The sequence below is a fragment of the Mizuhopecten yessoensis genome, unplaced genomic scaffold (genome assembly GCF_002113885.1).
Source record: "Mizuhopecten yessoensis strain PY_sf001 unplaced genomic scaffold, ASM211388v2 scaffold717, whole genome shotgun sequence".
Lineage (NCBI taxonomy): Eukaryota > Metazoa > Mollusca > Bivalvia > Pectinida > Pectinidae > Mizuhopecten > Mizuhopecten yessoensis.
This window is the reverse complement of record NW_018403686.1, coordinates 48875-63724: the sequence shown is the minus strand read 5'-3', so window position 1 is coordinate 63724 and position 14850 is coordinate 48875. Positions and strand designations below refer to the sequence as shown.

At 38.2% G+C, this 14850-nt stretch overlaps 1 protein-coding gene across 2 annotated transcripts in view; it reads left to right on the top strand.

Moving 5' to 3' along the window:
• The first annotated feature begins 3328 nt into the window (after nucleotides 1-3328).
• Nucleotides 3329-14850, top strand: part of LOC110452126 (cyclin-dependent kinase 6-like) — a 33005-nt gene continuing 21483 nt past the window's right edge. Inside the window, exons 1-2 of one of the 2 annotated variants that reach the window (XM_021500467.1) lie at nucleotides 3329-3414; nucleotides 11008-11354. In XM_021500467.1, the coding sequence (XP_021356142.1) occupies nucleotides 11119-11354 (236 nt within the window). In that variant the 5' untranslated portion in view covers nucleotides 3329-3414; nucleotides 11008-11118. Of the gene's footprint in view, nucleotides 3415-3458; nucleotides 3731-11007; nucleotides 11355-14850 lie in introns of those variants that run through there. The other variant, XM_021500477.1, reaches the window with a different exon arrangement.

Below are 14850 nucleotides of genomic sequence, written 5' to 3'. Positions count from 1 at the left end.
AAGTCTTGCCGAAGGAAGCCAAACTGATATTCTCATTATGGACTTCGCCAAGGCTTTCGACAAAGTCAGCCATTCCCTACTCATCCACAAACTAAAGTACTATGGTGTAAAGGGAAAGGTAGTAAACTGGATTGAGAATTTCCTTCTTGGCAGAAAGCAATCTGTAGTTGTGGAGGGGAAAATGTCTGACTTCGTTAACGTCCAATCTGGTGTGCCCCAGGGATCGGTCCTCGGACCAAGTTTATTTCTTTTTATTTCATTAACGACATCCATGTGGGCCTAAACGCTACTATCCGCTTGTTCGCAGACGACACTATCGCTTATCTAGTCAAGTCTAACAGTGATGCTGAAACTCTACAGCAAGACTTTGACAAACTGGCGCTCTGGAAAAAAGACATGGAAGATGGCCTTCCACACGAGCAAGTGTAATGTGTTGTCTTTGAACAAGGGGGAAAACCCCATTATCCACAATTACGTCCTCCATGGGTATACGCTAGAACACGTAGACAAAATACCTGGGTGTTACAATTCAATCTAACTTAAAACGGAACTCCCACATAAATAATATTACCAACAAAGCAAATTCCACACTTGGCTTCCTTCGTCGAAATTTAAAAATATGTTCAACATCAGTTAAGGCACAGGCATACTATTAGTTACACGGATTTTTGGCAGGGTATACGGGATGGTATGACCCTAAAGGGTTTCGTATTTCCTGAGGCCGATAGGAAATAAGAAATCCTGTAGGGTCATACCATCCCGTATACCCTGCCAAAAATCCGTGTAACGAAATTATTACCCCTTTGAGTCTTTTATAATAAAAGCGAAGAAAAATAACAGGCACAGTACCTCATTTAGTTTCGTTTTATCAAATTCCTTGAACTGTTCTTCCTGATTCTTTTCTTTTAAATACGTCCTCATCATGTTTGCCGCTCGTCTGTTCGACTTTTGTGTGTTATGTGGCACATCGTTAGCCCTTTTGGCGAGTATTTCCTCATCAGTATGCGAAGCGAAACGTTTTGCCATTTTGTAAACAGCGAAGCAGACGACGAATGCGAGTTGTCTCCCGATGCCCGGCCGCAAGATACAAAGACACGTGACCCGTATACTCCTTGTAAAATCACGTGATTGCACCGTATTACTGCTGAGAATCACGTGACATGACCGAATACCCCCTGAGATTTTCGTATACCCCCTGAGATTTACGAATGCGGTTTGGTACACTGTAGTATTTAACCAATCAGATTCCTAGATTTTTATCAAATGGGTAATAAAAATCATTAGTCCGGCAATCCCTAGAGTATGCCTGTCCTGTTTGGGACCCATACTCCCAGGATAACATCAATAAGATTGAAAGGGTACAGCGCAGGGCTGCTCGTTACGTACTAAACAAAAACGTCTACACTCATAGAACATCCAGTGTCTCCGATATGTTGAACCATCTTAAATGGCGATCGCTTTGTAACAGACGCAGACGCAAGCCTATGTATGATGTTCAAAATTGTAAACAATCAGGTAGTTATTAGTAAACACACTAGACTAATACCAGCAACCAGGCAATCAAAGCATGCCGATCACCAATCCTTCTAAATGCCACACTGCAGAACCCAGGTCAGAAAACAATCCTTCTTTCCACGATCAATATCTGAGTGGAATAAGATCCCACCAGATACCATATCCTCCTGTTCTACTACTGAATCTTTTAAATCTGCTTTCCTGTCACTGTACCCTCAAAATCAAATCTATATATATATCATTTTTGGCTTTCTCGGAATCAACTAAATCTCATTCTCCCTCATGACATTATCTCTAACTTGTTGAAGTTGGTCATATTAATATTGTGAAGTCACACTAGAATAGCAGTGACGTTTTCATATTCGTATCCTGTACATTTTCCGCAGAAGATGGACTATTTTTTTTTTGAAACATAATAAATATGATATCATTTTTATTTTCACTCGTGCTACCCACCCCTGGAAAGTCAAAATATTCACCCCACTCGTGAATTAATAACGTATTCATAAAAAATCAACAAATCAACTGTTCAATAGTTTAAATGGAATTTCAGATAAAAACAAACTTACATATATATGCAAATTAATAATAAGAAGAATGGAAGGGAAAATATACGTTTCTTTGACTGTAGCATCACCACAAGATCAAATGGTCTAATTCTGAGTAAAAGAAGTGAAAATCGGGGTAGAAGTATATATGTTGCCAGTGGCGCAGTACTTGTACTATAACATAACATCGAAAGTGACCTAGAAATCTACGCCACTGGTAGAAGAGTGAGCCTTGGTATTAGTGTGTGTAGTTGAAACATACAGCCATATCATTAATTCAAACATATATACATATTTTCCATATAAATGTCCATCTATTTCAATAAGTAATTAATTATCGATAATTTTGTAAATATATCTTATTATTCTATGTAAATCTATATATGTTGTACCGGTTCAGGAGAAGACTAATAAAGGCACTGCCTGTTGTCTAATCCCTTTGTAAATTACAATAAAATTTGTTGAAACCAAATACGTGGGTTTTCTCCGGGTACTCCGGTTTCCTCCTAGATTAAGACCACTCGCGCGCTGACACCGGGTGAACAAGAGTGATAATATATTATTTTGTTTTATAATTGTTGTAAGATAAATAAAGTTTATATTCTATAGTCCTGATACCTTTGATATTTAGTACCTGGGCTGGAGTGCACGGGGATCATTTATAACAACTTCAAAAGATTGATAGCCCCATCATGTGAACAATGTAAACATACATATGCTACTGCTGAGTGCAAAGAAACAAAAAACAATCGTCACGTGCTACCAGGATTAGTCCAGTGGGGGAAGGCCCCATGCCTGAATATTAATCGCATGTTAATGATATGGGGAAAAAATGAGTTTCTCTGAGAAACTCCATCGTATATGATATGAAATATCCATGATCCTCGGCACCTTCAATTCAAAAGCTATTTAAACCAATGGGATTGTCATGACGGATTCTGGGCTCAAAAAGGGAAACTATTTTTAACATTCTTTTTTTCCAATATACAGGTAACAGTACGGGCCATCTTGGCCTCTTAAATTGAGTTACTTTTTCACCTTTAGATTTCACCTTTCAAGATTCTTCTCGGCATGTCTTTTTTGACATGTCACATATTATAAATACATGTTAAGAATAGTTGACGATAGAACGGAAAGTTAGATATACTCTGATATTAGTGTATATTGACAATGAAATTTGAGTACACCTTGCTTGACATTTGAACTTTGACATTTACTCTGGTATGCATACAATTAAGTTGGTTGTCGAAAGAGCCAATCAGCGACGGGTGCCCATGACAGGAAGCGAGCCACGATAATTTACACCGGCACAACATCGAAGGAAAGTCAGAAAGAAAAATCAGAAAAAATGGTAAACCGATTTAAATATTTACGATTTCTAATTAGATGTATACATGAATGTTTCATGTATCGAATGATACCTGTATTATCGAGATCGGTTTTGTTTTTATATTGCAATTTGGCTTTAAGATCTCGACATTCCGATCTCGTGTCAACAAAGACTCGTAGCGCGTAATACCATTCATTCATTCATGGAGAAACTTTGCATACAACTGTTCATTCCAGGGAGCAGCTGTTTGGCAGTGGTTGTTATTTAAAACCGATCATATTTCGTACAGGTATAAGCCGTATTGTCATCAGAAGACAATGGATTACAGTGTAGCAAGGTTGGTTTTAAGATCGCACCTGCCAAATGACAAGTTTTTGGGTGAATTTCGGTGACCTAATTTCATACTTGACCACTTGATTGGTTGTACGGTCAGTCATGGTTGGCTTTGTGTATACATTGTGATGGCCGGAAAGATTTGACCTCGTGGTCAATGTGATAAGAGGAATATCATATAACAGGTTTGTAGCAAGGATGAGAAAGTGATCGCCACACCAGGGGCAACATTTTGGTGGTCATTTAGTCCGGAAGTGACCACACGTGCACAAGGGGGAATTCTAGAGGAGTAGACTATTTCTGCTTCAGAAAAAAGATCGACATGTTTACAAGAAGTGCAAACATCTTTTACCTTGATTGACACGACGTGAATTGTGAATTCTTCAAATGGTGATTTTATCAGATACCTTGTTGATAAGATTAATTGGGTATTCACTAATTAAATAGTTAGCATATTTATATATATATAATATCCTATCTATACCGTACCTACTACTTGTTAAAATAGGGTGTTCATGTTTTTGACAACATGATTCAGTCATGATCATCCATAGAAGTGTCTATATACTGATTATCTGCTAATAATATTTTATTTTAGTGGATCTACTTGCTTAAAATATAAAATTCAATTATGTCTGTATATGGAATATAGGTAAGATTAACAATATGATCTCCAACAAGGTAACATTATTCCAGCAAAATTTTTCTTCCCTTCTTCAAAATTTCAGAATTGGTACCCTGTTCTTTCAAAATTAATGGATCCAACAAATTGGATATGCAAGGAGGGGTGGGGGTGGGGGGTTGCAGGAGATGGAGGCAGGGACAAGGAGATGGACTCCCATTTTTTTTTTGTATTGAATATAGTTTTCACAATTATCAAATTTTTAAAATCGCTCAATATAACCCCTTATCAGTGTCTGGTTCATCTAATGCCATTGTGGAGGTTTACACTACTTGGCTGAAGCTGACAACATAGATACCACATGTGCTTATTGTGTTGAATCTGATCCTCACACTCAGACATTTCCTTGAAGGCATTTAATGTGTAAAATAAACATTTCTAGTAGTGTACCCCATTTACCCAGGACTGAATGACACTGATGTTATGATCTAAGATTATCATATTACTGGTACCATAGATCTGCATTAAAAATGAATTTTATTTCTAGAGTATCCTCTGTGTGGAGGTTTCAAATAAGAGGTTCCCTCCCTCATAAATGTGTCTTTTTCCATGGATGTTTTCACATAACAGAAGGTGTGCTGTCTGTATTTCATAGAGAGTTTCCTTATAACAGGTGCTCTCTATATTACAAGGAGGTGTCTTTTGGTATAGATTGTCCCCATGATATCATCTAATTTAATTGCACCTTTTTATAGGGGTTTACACATCACAGGTTTATACCATCTGTATCACAAAGTGTCCTTTATATAGAGGTCTACATGTAGACAGTTTTGTGCAACATCTCTATTCAAGGTGTGCTTTATATGAAGGTTTACACATAACAGGTTTGTATCTATATTATGGGGTGACCTTTATAAAAAGGTTTACACATGTATATAACAGGTTTGTATCATCTATATTTCGAGGTGACCTTTATGAAGAGGTTTTCTCAGATTATGACTGTATGACCTCTGTTACGAGGTGTCCTTTATATGAAGGTTTACATAACAGGTCTGTATCACCTCTGTTACGAGGTGTCCTTTATATGAAGGTTTACCCATAACAAGTCTATGACCTCTGTTACGAGGTGTCCTTTATATGAAGGTTTACATAACAGGTCTGTATCACCTCTGTTACGAGACATCCTTTGTAAATATCGGTTTACTTGTATGTGTATCATTTCTTACAAAAAGTCCTGTGTTAAATACAAGTGACAATCCTGTAACATAAGTTATACTTATTTGTATCAAAAAGTGTCATATTGCTTGTAACATGGAGGTTTTGTATTGCATCATGCCTTGAATTTTGCAAGGCGACATGTCTCTGTTGAGAATCAAACTGATACACCAGATGCTGACTTCATTTCAAAGTGTCCATACGATACAGGTTTCTACATTGCCTTCTGTAATACATTACAATGACATTTTCCCATTACCGGCCCTCTATATAACCAGGTGACCTTTTTATGGAGTACAGTAAGTAGTACTACAAGTTGACCTTTTTATGGAGGTTTTATACCTGTACAGTATTACAAGGTGACCTTTTTATGGATGTTTTATACCTGTACAGTATTACAATGTGACCTTTTTATGGAGGTTATATACCTGTACAGTATTACAAGGTGACCTTTTTATGGAGGTTTTATACCTGAACAGTATTACAAGGTGACCTTTTTATGGAGGTTATATACCTGTACAGTATTACAATGTGCCCTTTTTATGGAGGTATTATACCTGAACAGTATTACAATGTGACCTTTTTGTGGAGGTTATATACCTTGTAATACTGTTCAGGTATAATACCTCCATAAAAAGGTCACCTTGTAAAACTGTACAGGTATATATATAACCTCCATAAATAGGTCAACTTATAATAATGTGCAGGTATATTACCTCCATAAAAAGGGCACATTGTAATACTGTTCAGGTATTACAAGGTGACCTTTTTATGGAGGTTATATACCTGTACAGTATTACAAAGTGACCTTTTTTATGGAGGTTATATACCTGTACAGTATTACAAGGTGACCTTTTTTATGGAGGTTATATATACCTGTACAGTATTATAAGGTGACCTTTTTATGGAGGTTATATATATACCTGTACAGTGATACCAGGTGAAGTATTACAAGGTGGCCTTTTATGTAGGTTATATACCTGTACAGTTTTACAAGGTGACCTTTTTATGGAGGTTATATACCTGTACAGTGATATACAGTGACATTTTTATTGAGGTTATATACCTGTACAGTATTATAAGGTGACCTTTTTATGGAGGTTATATACCTGTACAGTGATACCAGGTGACCTTTTTATAGAGGTTATATACCTATACAGTGTTACAAGGTGACTTTTTTATGGAGGTTATATACCTGTACAGTGATATACAGTGACATTTTTATGGAGGTAATATACCTGTACAGTGATACCAGGTGACCTTTTTATAGAGGTTATATACCTATACAGTGTTACAAGGTGACTTTTTTATGGATGTTATATACCTGTACAGTGATATACAGTGACATTTTTATGGAGGTTATATACCTTTACAGTGATACCAGGTGACCTTTTTATAGAGGTTATATACCTATACAGTGTTACAAGGTGACTTTTTTATGGGGGTTATATACCTGTACAGTGATATACAGTGACATTTTTATTGAGGTTATATACCTGTACAGTGATACCAGGTGACCTTTTTATAGAGGTTATATACCTATACAGTGTTACAAGGTGACTTTTTTATGGAGGTTACATACCGGTACAGTGTTACAAGGTGACCTTTTTATGGAGGTTGTATATATACCTGTACATTATTACAAGGTGACCTTCTTATGGAGGTTACATACCTGTACAGTGTTACTAGGTGACCTTCTTATGGAGGTTACATACCTGTACAGTGTTACTAGGTGACCTTCTTATGGAGGTTACATACCTGTACAGTGTTACAAGGAGACCTTCTTATGGAGGTTACACACCTGTACAGTGTTACAAGGTGACATTTTTATGGAGGTTACACACCTGTACAGTGTTACAATGTGACCTTTTTATGGAGGTTACACACCTGTACAGTGTTACAAGGTGACATTTTTATGGAGGTTAGATACCTGTACAGTGTTACAAGGTGACCTTTTTATTGAGGTTACATACCTGTACAGTGTTGCAAGGTGACCTTTTTATGGAGGTTATATATATACCTGTACAGTATTACAAGGTGACCTTCTTATGGAGGTTACATACCTGTACAGTGTTACTAGGTGACCTTTTTATGGAGGTTACACACCTGTACAGTATTATAAGGTGACCTTTTTATGTAGGTTATATACCTGTACAGTCGTTACAAGGTGACCTGTGAATGGAGGTTACACACCTGTACAGTATTATAAGGTGACCTTTTTATGTAGGTTATATACCTGTACAGTCGTTACAAGGTGACCTGTGAATGGAGGTTACACACCTGTACAGTATTATAAGGTGACCTTTTTATGGAGGGTATATACCTGTACAGTCGTTACAAGGTGACCTGTGAATGGAGGTTACACACCTGTACAGTATTATAAGGTGACCTTTTTATGTAGGTTATATACCTGTACAGTCGTTACAAGGTGACCTGTGCATGGAGGTTACATACCTGTACAGTATTATAAGGTGACCTTTTTATGTAGGTTATATACCTGTACAGTCGTTACAAGGTGACCTTTTTATGGAGGTTACATACCTGTACAGTGTTGCAAGGTGACCTTTTTATGGAGGTTATATACCTGTACAATCGTTACAAGGTGACCTTTTTATGGAGGTTACATACCTGTACAGTGTTGCAAGGTGACCTTTTTATGGAGGTTATATATATACCTGTACAGTGATACCAGGTGAAGTATTACAAGGTGGCCTTTTATGTAGGTTATATACCTGTACAGTTTTACAAGGTGACCTTTTTATGGAGGTTATATCCCTGTACAGTGATATACAGTGACATTTTTATTGAGGTTATATACCTGTACAGTGATACCAGGTGACCTTTTTATAGAGGTTATATACCTATACAGTGTTACAAGGTGACTTTTTTATGGAGGTTATATACCTGTACAGTATTACAAGGTGACCTTCTTATGGAGGTTACATACCTGTACAGTGTTACAAGGTGACCTTTTTATTGAGGTTACATACCTGTACAGTGTTGCAAGGTGACCTTTTTATGGAGGTTATATACCTGTACAGTATTATAAGGTGACCTTTTTATGGAGGTAATATACCTGCACATTATTATAAGGTGACCTTTTTATGGAGGTTATATACCGGTACAGTCGTTACAAGGTGACCTTTTTATGGAGGTTACACGCCTGTACAGTATTATAAGGTGACCTTTTTATGGAGGGTATATACCTGTACAGTCGTTACAAGGTGACCTGTGCATGGAGGTTACATACCTGTACAGTATTATAAGGTGACCTTTTTATGTAGGTTATATACCTGTACAGTCGTTACAAGGTGACCTTTTTATGGAGGTTACACGCCTGTACAGTATTATAAGGTGACCTTTTTATGGAGGTTACATACCTGTACAGGGTTACAAGGTGACCTTTTTATGGAAGTTACATACCTGTACAGTGTTACAAGGTGACCTTTTTATTGAGGTTACATACCTGTACAGTGTTGCAAGTTGACATTTTTATGGAGGTTACATACCTGTACAGTAGTATTACAAGGTGACCTTCTTATGGAGGTTACACACCTGTACAGTGTTACAAGGTGACCTTTTTATGGAGGTTATATACCTGTACAGTGTTACTAGGTGACCTTTTTATGGAGGTTACACACCTGTACAGTGTTACAAGGTGACCTTTTTATGGAGGTTACACACCTGTACAGTATTATAAGGTGACCTTTTTATGGAGGTTATATACCTGTACAGTCGTTACAAGGTGACCTTTTTATGGAGGTTACATACCTGTACAGTGTTACAAGGTGACCTTTTTATGGAGGTTATATACCTGTACAGTGTTACAAGGTGACCTGTGAATGGAGGTTAGCTAGTATTACAAAGTGAAACTAGGTATTGGAATGAACACACCCTGGTAGTTAAAACTACTGTCATCAGGAACTTATTCACATGAAGCTTATTCATATTTGTTCTTAGGTGGATGACTTAAATTATATGGAATACTGTTATGATTTTAAAAAAAACAAAGGTCATCTGGTCTGTTTGATACACATACAAATGTCGACAAAAGTACATCAAATTTCGTTAGAAATAATATCCTTATAATGCTACGTACCAGGATTAACCTCCTTAAGGAAAAGATGATGACGATATCTCAATTAGAACATTGTATTCTACAGGGGTACGGAATAGAGATCAGCAAACCCCCTTAGACATGATGGCACTGTAATGTTATTAAAATAGTTGGGATAAAAAACAAATCTTGTTCAGGCATACACAGTGTAAATGCATCTGGGCAATTACTGCGAGGTGCATTAATGTTGTGATTAGTTTAATCGTATATAATATGTTCCTAAAGATGCTGATCAGACCTCTGCCCCGTGTCTTTATATAATTTGTCCATGCATTTATGATTATGTACACATATATATACAGACAGTGGGTTGCGTGGGCATTTGTGCCACACACCCCTGGGTATGACAGTCTTGGCAAATAGACTAGATAACCAAATTAATGTGAATCTCATAGACAAAGCACTGAAGGTTTTTTTTATATATTTTACTAGACCAGCCCATACTTTTTATGTCTTTCGATTCAAACACTTAGGGTTAGGGCGAATTTGATATGAAATGAAAAGCGATACCAATGGAATGTCTGGCGAGTGGGCGGAGGTATGCCTGCTGAGGGACATGCCCAGTCACATATGGTTACACCTATACTCCATCCCCTCAAAACTCTCATAGGATCAGAATCAGGTGTAAGGTCCTACAGTTTATTTTGTGGTCAGCACTGCTATAAACATTTGATAAATATGCCATAGTTTATACCTCACTGATAATCTTTGACTACTGAACTGAAGTTCATATGAGGTTAAGCTTTTGTTGGTTTTATTAGGCATTATTAAGCCTTTAACTTTCTGTTTATAAACTTCCAATGTCAAAACGTTCACAACATGTACATGTATTAAAACTATTTTATGCCAACTGAATTATTTGACATGATTTGCTTGTTGATACAAAGTATGACTACCTAGCTAGGTAAAGGCAAATAATGAAATTGATTCCACAACAGGCCATCAATTAACAATTTTGTATCAAGATGCAACACAGGTATATAACAACTTACCTATGTAATAATGGATCCTATTGTATAATCACAGAACAGTTTTGCATAAATTTATGATTTTTTTTATAAATACATGAAGTGATATTGTCTTCTCCTGTGAAGGGTCTATTAAAGCTTGAATCTATAATATTTTAATTTAAGAATATTTTTTTGTCTTTTCCTTCGGGTGAACTTTGCTGGCAGGTTGAACTGTTAATTCAATAAAATTCATTAGTTTGAACATCTATATCTGTATCAAAGTTTTATTTTTGAAGAATGGATATATGTAAATTTTGTCCCTTACATATCTTCAGCAATGTTTTACAAAGGTGTAATTAGTATTATTTATTTTTCAGGTCTATCTAAGTTGTAAATGATGCAGTGAACCCCAAATATCCCAGAACATGGGGTTCAGTTAGAGTGGTCTCCTCTTGTTACCATGGTAAATTGGCAAGAGGGAAGCAAAGATGTCAGGAAGAGGTGCTAAGAATTGTTCCGATCAGAACTATGAAGAGATATCGTTGATAGGCAATGGAGCATATGGAACGGTATACAAGGCTCGTGACTTAAAAAATGATGGGCAAATTGTGGCCATGAAACGTATTCGCATCCAGAATACAGAAGAAGGGATGCCAATGAGTGCAATAAGAGAGATAGCGCTACTTAAACAGCTGGAGAACTACGAGCATCCTAACATTGTCAGGTGTGTATCATGCCATAACTCTGTGTGGTGTGTTTTTATATGTTTAAGTATAATAATCTATGTGAATGACGACAATTTGATCCCATGCAGTGCTTCAAGTTTTGATATTAGTTTTCAGTTTGCATTCATAATGGCTATAAATGTGTATAGTTTGATGTTCACTATTTGTCAGTCTTTCATTTAAGTATAGTTATCAATATCTAACAAAATATTAGTATGAAATACTGTATAGCTAAACCCTTTCACCCCTATGTAACTTTAGTAGACTCTACCATTCATTTATATGGATGAGTCCATTATGGTCTACAGTGGTGAAAGGGTAAATGTCCACATTTACCATATTTCGTAAAATTTTGATATGAAATTGATAAAAATTCAGTGAACAATGAACTTCTATTACTGGTTAATACATTACATATATTTTCAGTATATATACTATATAAGCTTCTAAGAGTAAGGAACATCAGCAGTATTCAGTGTCATGACTAACAGAATCTTCCCCTTCCGCAGGAGTGTGACAGAAAAAATTCAGTCCAAGGGGTGCTATTATTGATTGTTTAACCCAAGGCTTACATTATTATGTACATCAGGCCAAGGGTTATACAAGAATCTCATCACTACTAAGGGTGGAGAATCCTCCTGCATACCCTTTTTCCATATGGAGGATAATTTTTTCTCAAATCATTTCAATAATTCCAGGGGTTATTAACTCAATGATGCTTTCTGCACCCCTTTGGAAAGGCACAAGATTAGCTAGTTGATTGGTTCAGGTTAAAACACTGACCAATTGCCTGGCAGATTACCTGTCCTTTGAAGCAGAAGAGCAACACCCAATCCAAAGCCTGTCAATTTTACCATTATAAGATGCTTTTGATGTACATCATAGGATCAAACTATTCTACCTGTATCGTCCACAATGTGGCACCTTATTCTAGTGGTGCAGAAAACATGAGTGAGTGCAAACGTAACCGCTGGAATATTGAGGATGTTCAGTAAGATGTTGGAAAACAATGTTTTTTTTTGCATTTGTGCTCGACATCTAGATCTCTATTAGAAAGCAGATTGTGACATATATAATTGTTGCCATGGTATTATAGTGTGGTTTATTTCCGCATGCTATCATGTACACCCTATATGTGGTTACAGAGCAATCATACCCAAAGGGGTGACTGAGGAATCTGAGGTACCCTAGCTGGTTACAGAGAAGTCTTACCTCAAGGGTTGACTGAGGAATCTGAGGTACCCTAGCTGGTTACAGAGAAGTCATACCTCAAGGGTTGACTAAGAAATCTGAGGTAACCCAGGTGGCTACAGATAAGTCATACCACAAGGGGGAGACTGAGGAATTTAAGGTACCCTAGCTAGGTGGCTACAGAGAAGTCATACATCAAGGGTTGACTAAGAAATCTGAGGTACCCTAGGTGGTTACAGGGAAATCATACCCCAAGCGGTAGACTGAGGAATCTGAGGTTCCCTTAAGTTGTTACAGGGAAATCATACCCTAAGCGGTAGACTGAGGAATCTGAGGTTTCCTTAAGTGGTTAAAGGGAAATCATACCCCAAGGGGTTGACTGAGGAATCTGAGGTTCCCTTAAGTTGTTACAGGGAAATCATACCCTAAGCGGTAGACTGAGGAATCTGAGGTACCCTAGCTGGTTACAGGGAAGTCATACCTCAAGGGGGAGACTGAGGAATATGAGGTACCCTAGCTGTTTACAGGGAAGTCATACCTCAAGGGGGAGACTGAGGAATCTGAGGTTCCCTTAAGTGGTTACAGGGAAATCATACCTCAAGCGATAGACTGAGGAATCTGAGGTACCCCAAGTGGTTACAGGGAAATAATACCCCAAGGGGCTGATTGAGGAATCTGAGGTACCCTACCCTAGGTGGTTACAGTGAAATTATACCCCAAGGGGTTGACTAAGGAATCTGAGGTACCCTTGGTGGTTACAGAAAAGTCATACCCCGAGGTGTTGACTGAGGAATCTAAGGCACCCTAGGTGGTTACAAGGAAAACTTACCTCAAGGGGGAGACTGAGGAATCTGAGGTGGGAGACTGAGGAATCTGAGGTACCCTATATTAGACTGATTACAGAGAAATAATACCCAAATAGGGTGACTTAGGAATCTGAGGTACTCTAGCTATAGGTGATTACAGAGAAAAAATACCACAAGGGGGTTACTGAGGAATATGTGGTACCCTAGCTATAGGTGGTTACAGGGAAAGTGTACCCTAAGGGGGTTACTGAGGAATATGTGGTACCCTAACTATAGGTGGTTACAGAGAAAGCGTACCCTAAGGGGGAGACTGAGGAATATGTGGTACCCTAACTATAGGTGGTTACAGAGAAAGCGTACCCTAAGGGGGAGACTGAGGAATATGTGGTACCCTAGCTATAGGTGGTTACAGAGAAAGCGTACCCTAAGGGGGAGACTGAGGAATCTGAGTGAGGCAATTCTGTGAATGGTATGGAAATGATGATGTCATGATAATGACTAGGCCAATAATATAATGGGGCCAGGTTATTTATACACTGCTGATGATCATATCTGTCAGCTGCTCATTATAGATTATTATATATGTTATAATGTCATGAAAATATAAATAAAAAACAGGAAAATTCCAGGGGTTATATGACACTGCCAATTGATGAGAGTACTTAACCTAGTGTCAAACATATACAAACATGATCCAATGAAATGTAACGATGATACACCCACACACCATCCCTTCACTCTACAGTACCACAGTGTACACACCATCCCTTCACTCTGTAGTACCACAGTGTATACACCATCCCTTCACTCTGCAGTACCACAGTGTACACACCATCCCTTCACTCTGCAGTACCACAGTGTACATACCATCCCTTCACTCTGCAGTACCACAGTGTACACACCATCCCTTCACTCTGCAGTACCACAGTGTACACACCATCCCTTCCCTCTGCAGTAACACAGTGTAGACACCATCCCTTCACTCTGCAGTACCACAGTGTACACCCCATCCCTTCACTCTGCAGTACCACAGGGTACACACCATCCCTTCACTCTGCAGTACCACAGTGTACACACCATCCCTTCACTCTGCAGTACCACACCATCCCTTCACTCTGCAGTACCACAGTGTACACATACCATCCCTTCACTCTGCAGTACCACAGTGTACACACACACCATCACTTCACTCTGCAGTACCACAGTGTACACATGCCATCCCTTCACTCTGCAGTACCACAGTGTACACACCATCCCTTCACTCTGTAGTACCACAGTGTATACACCATCCCTTCACTCTGCAGTACCACAGTGTACACACACCCCATCCCTTCCCTCTGCAGTACCACAGTGTACACACCATCCTGTCACTCTGCAGTACCACAGTGTACACACCATCTCTCACTCTGCAGTAGCACAGTGTACACACACACCATCACTTCACTCTGCAGTACCACAGTGTACACACCATCCTGTCACTCTGCAGTACCACAGTGTA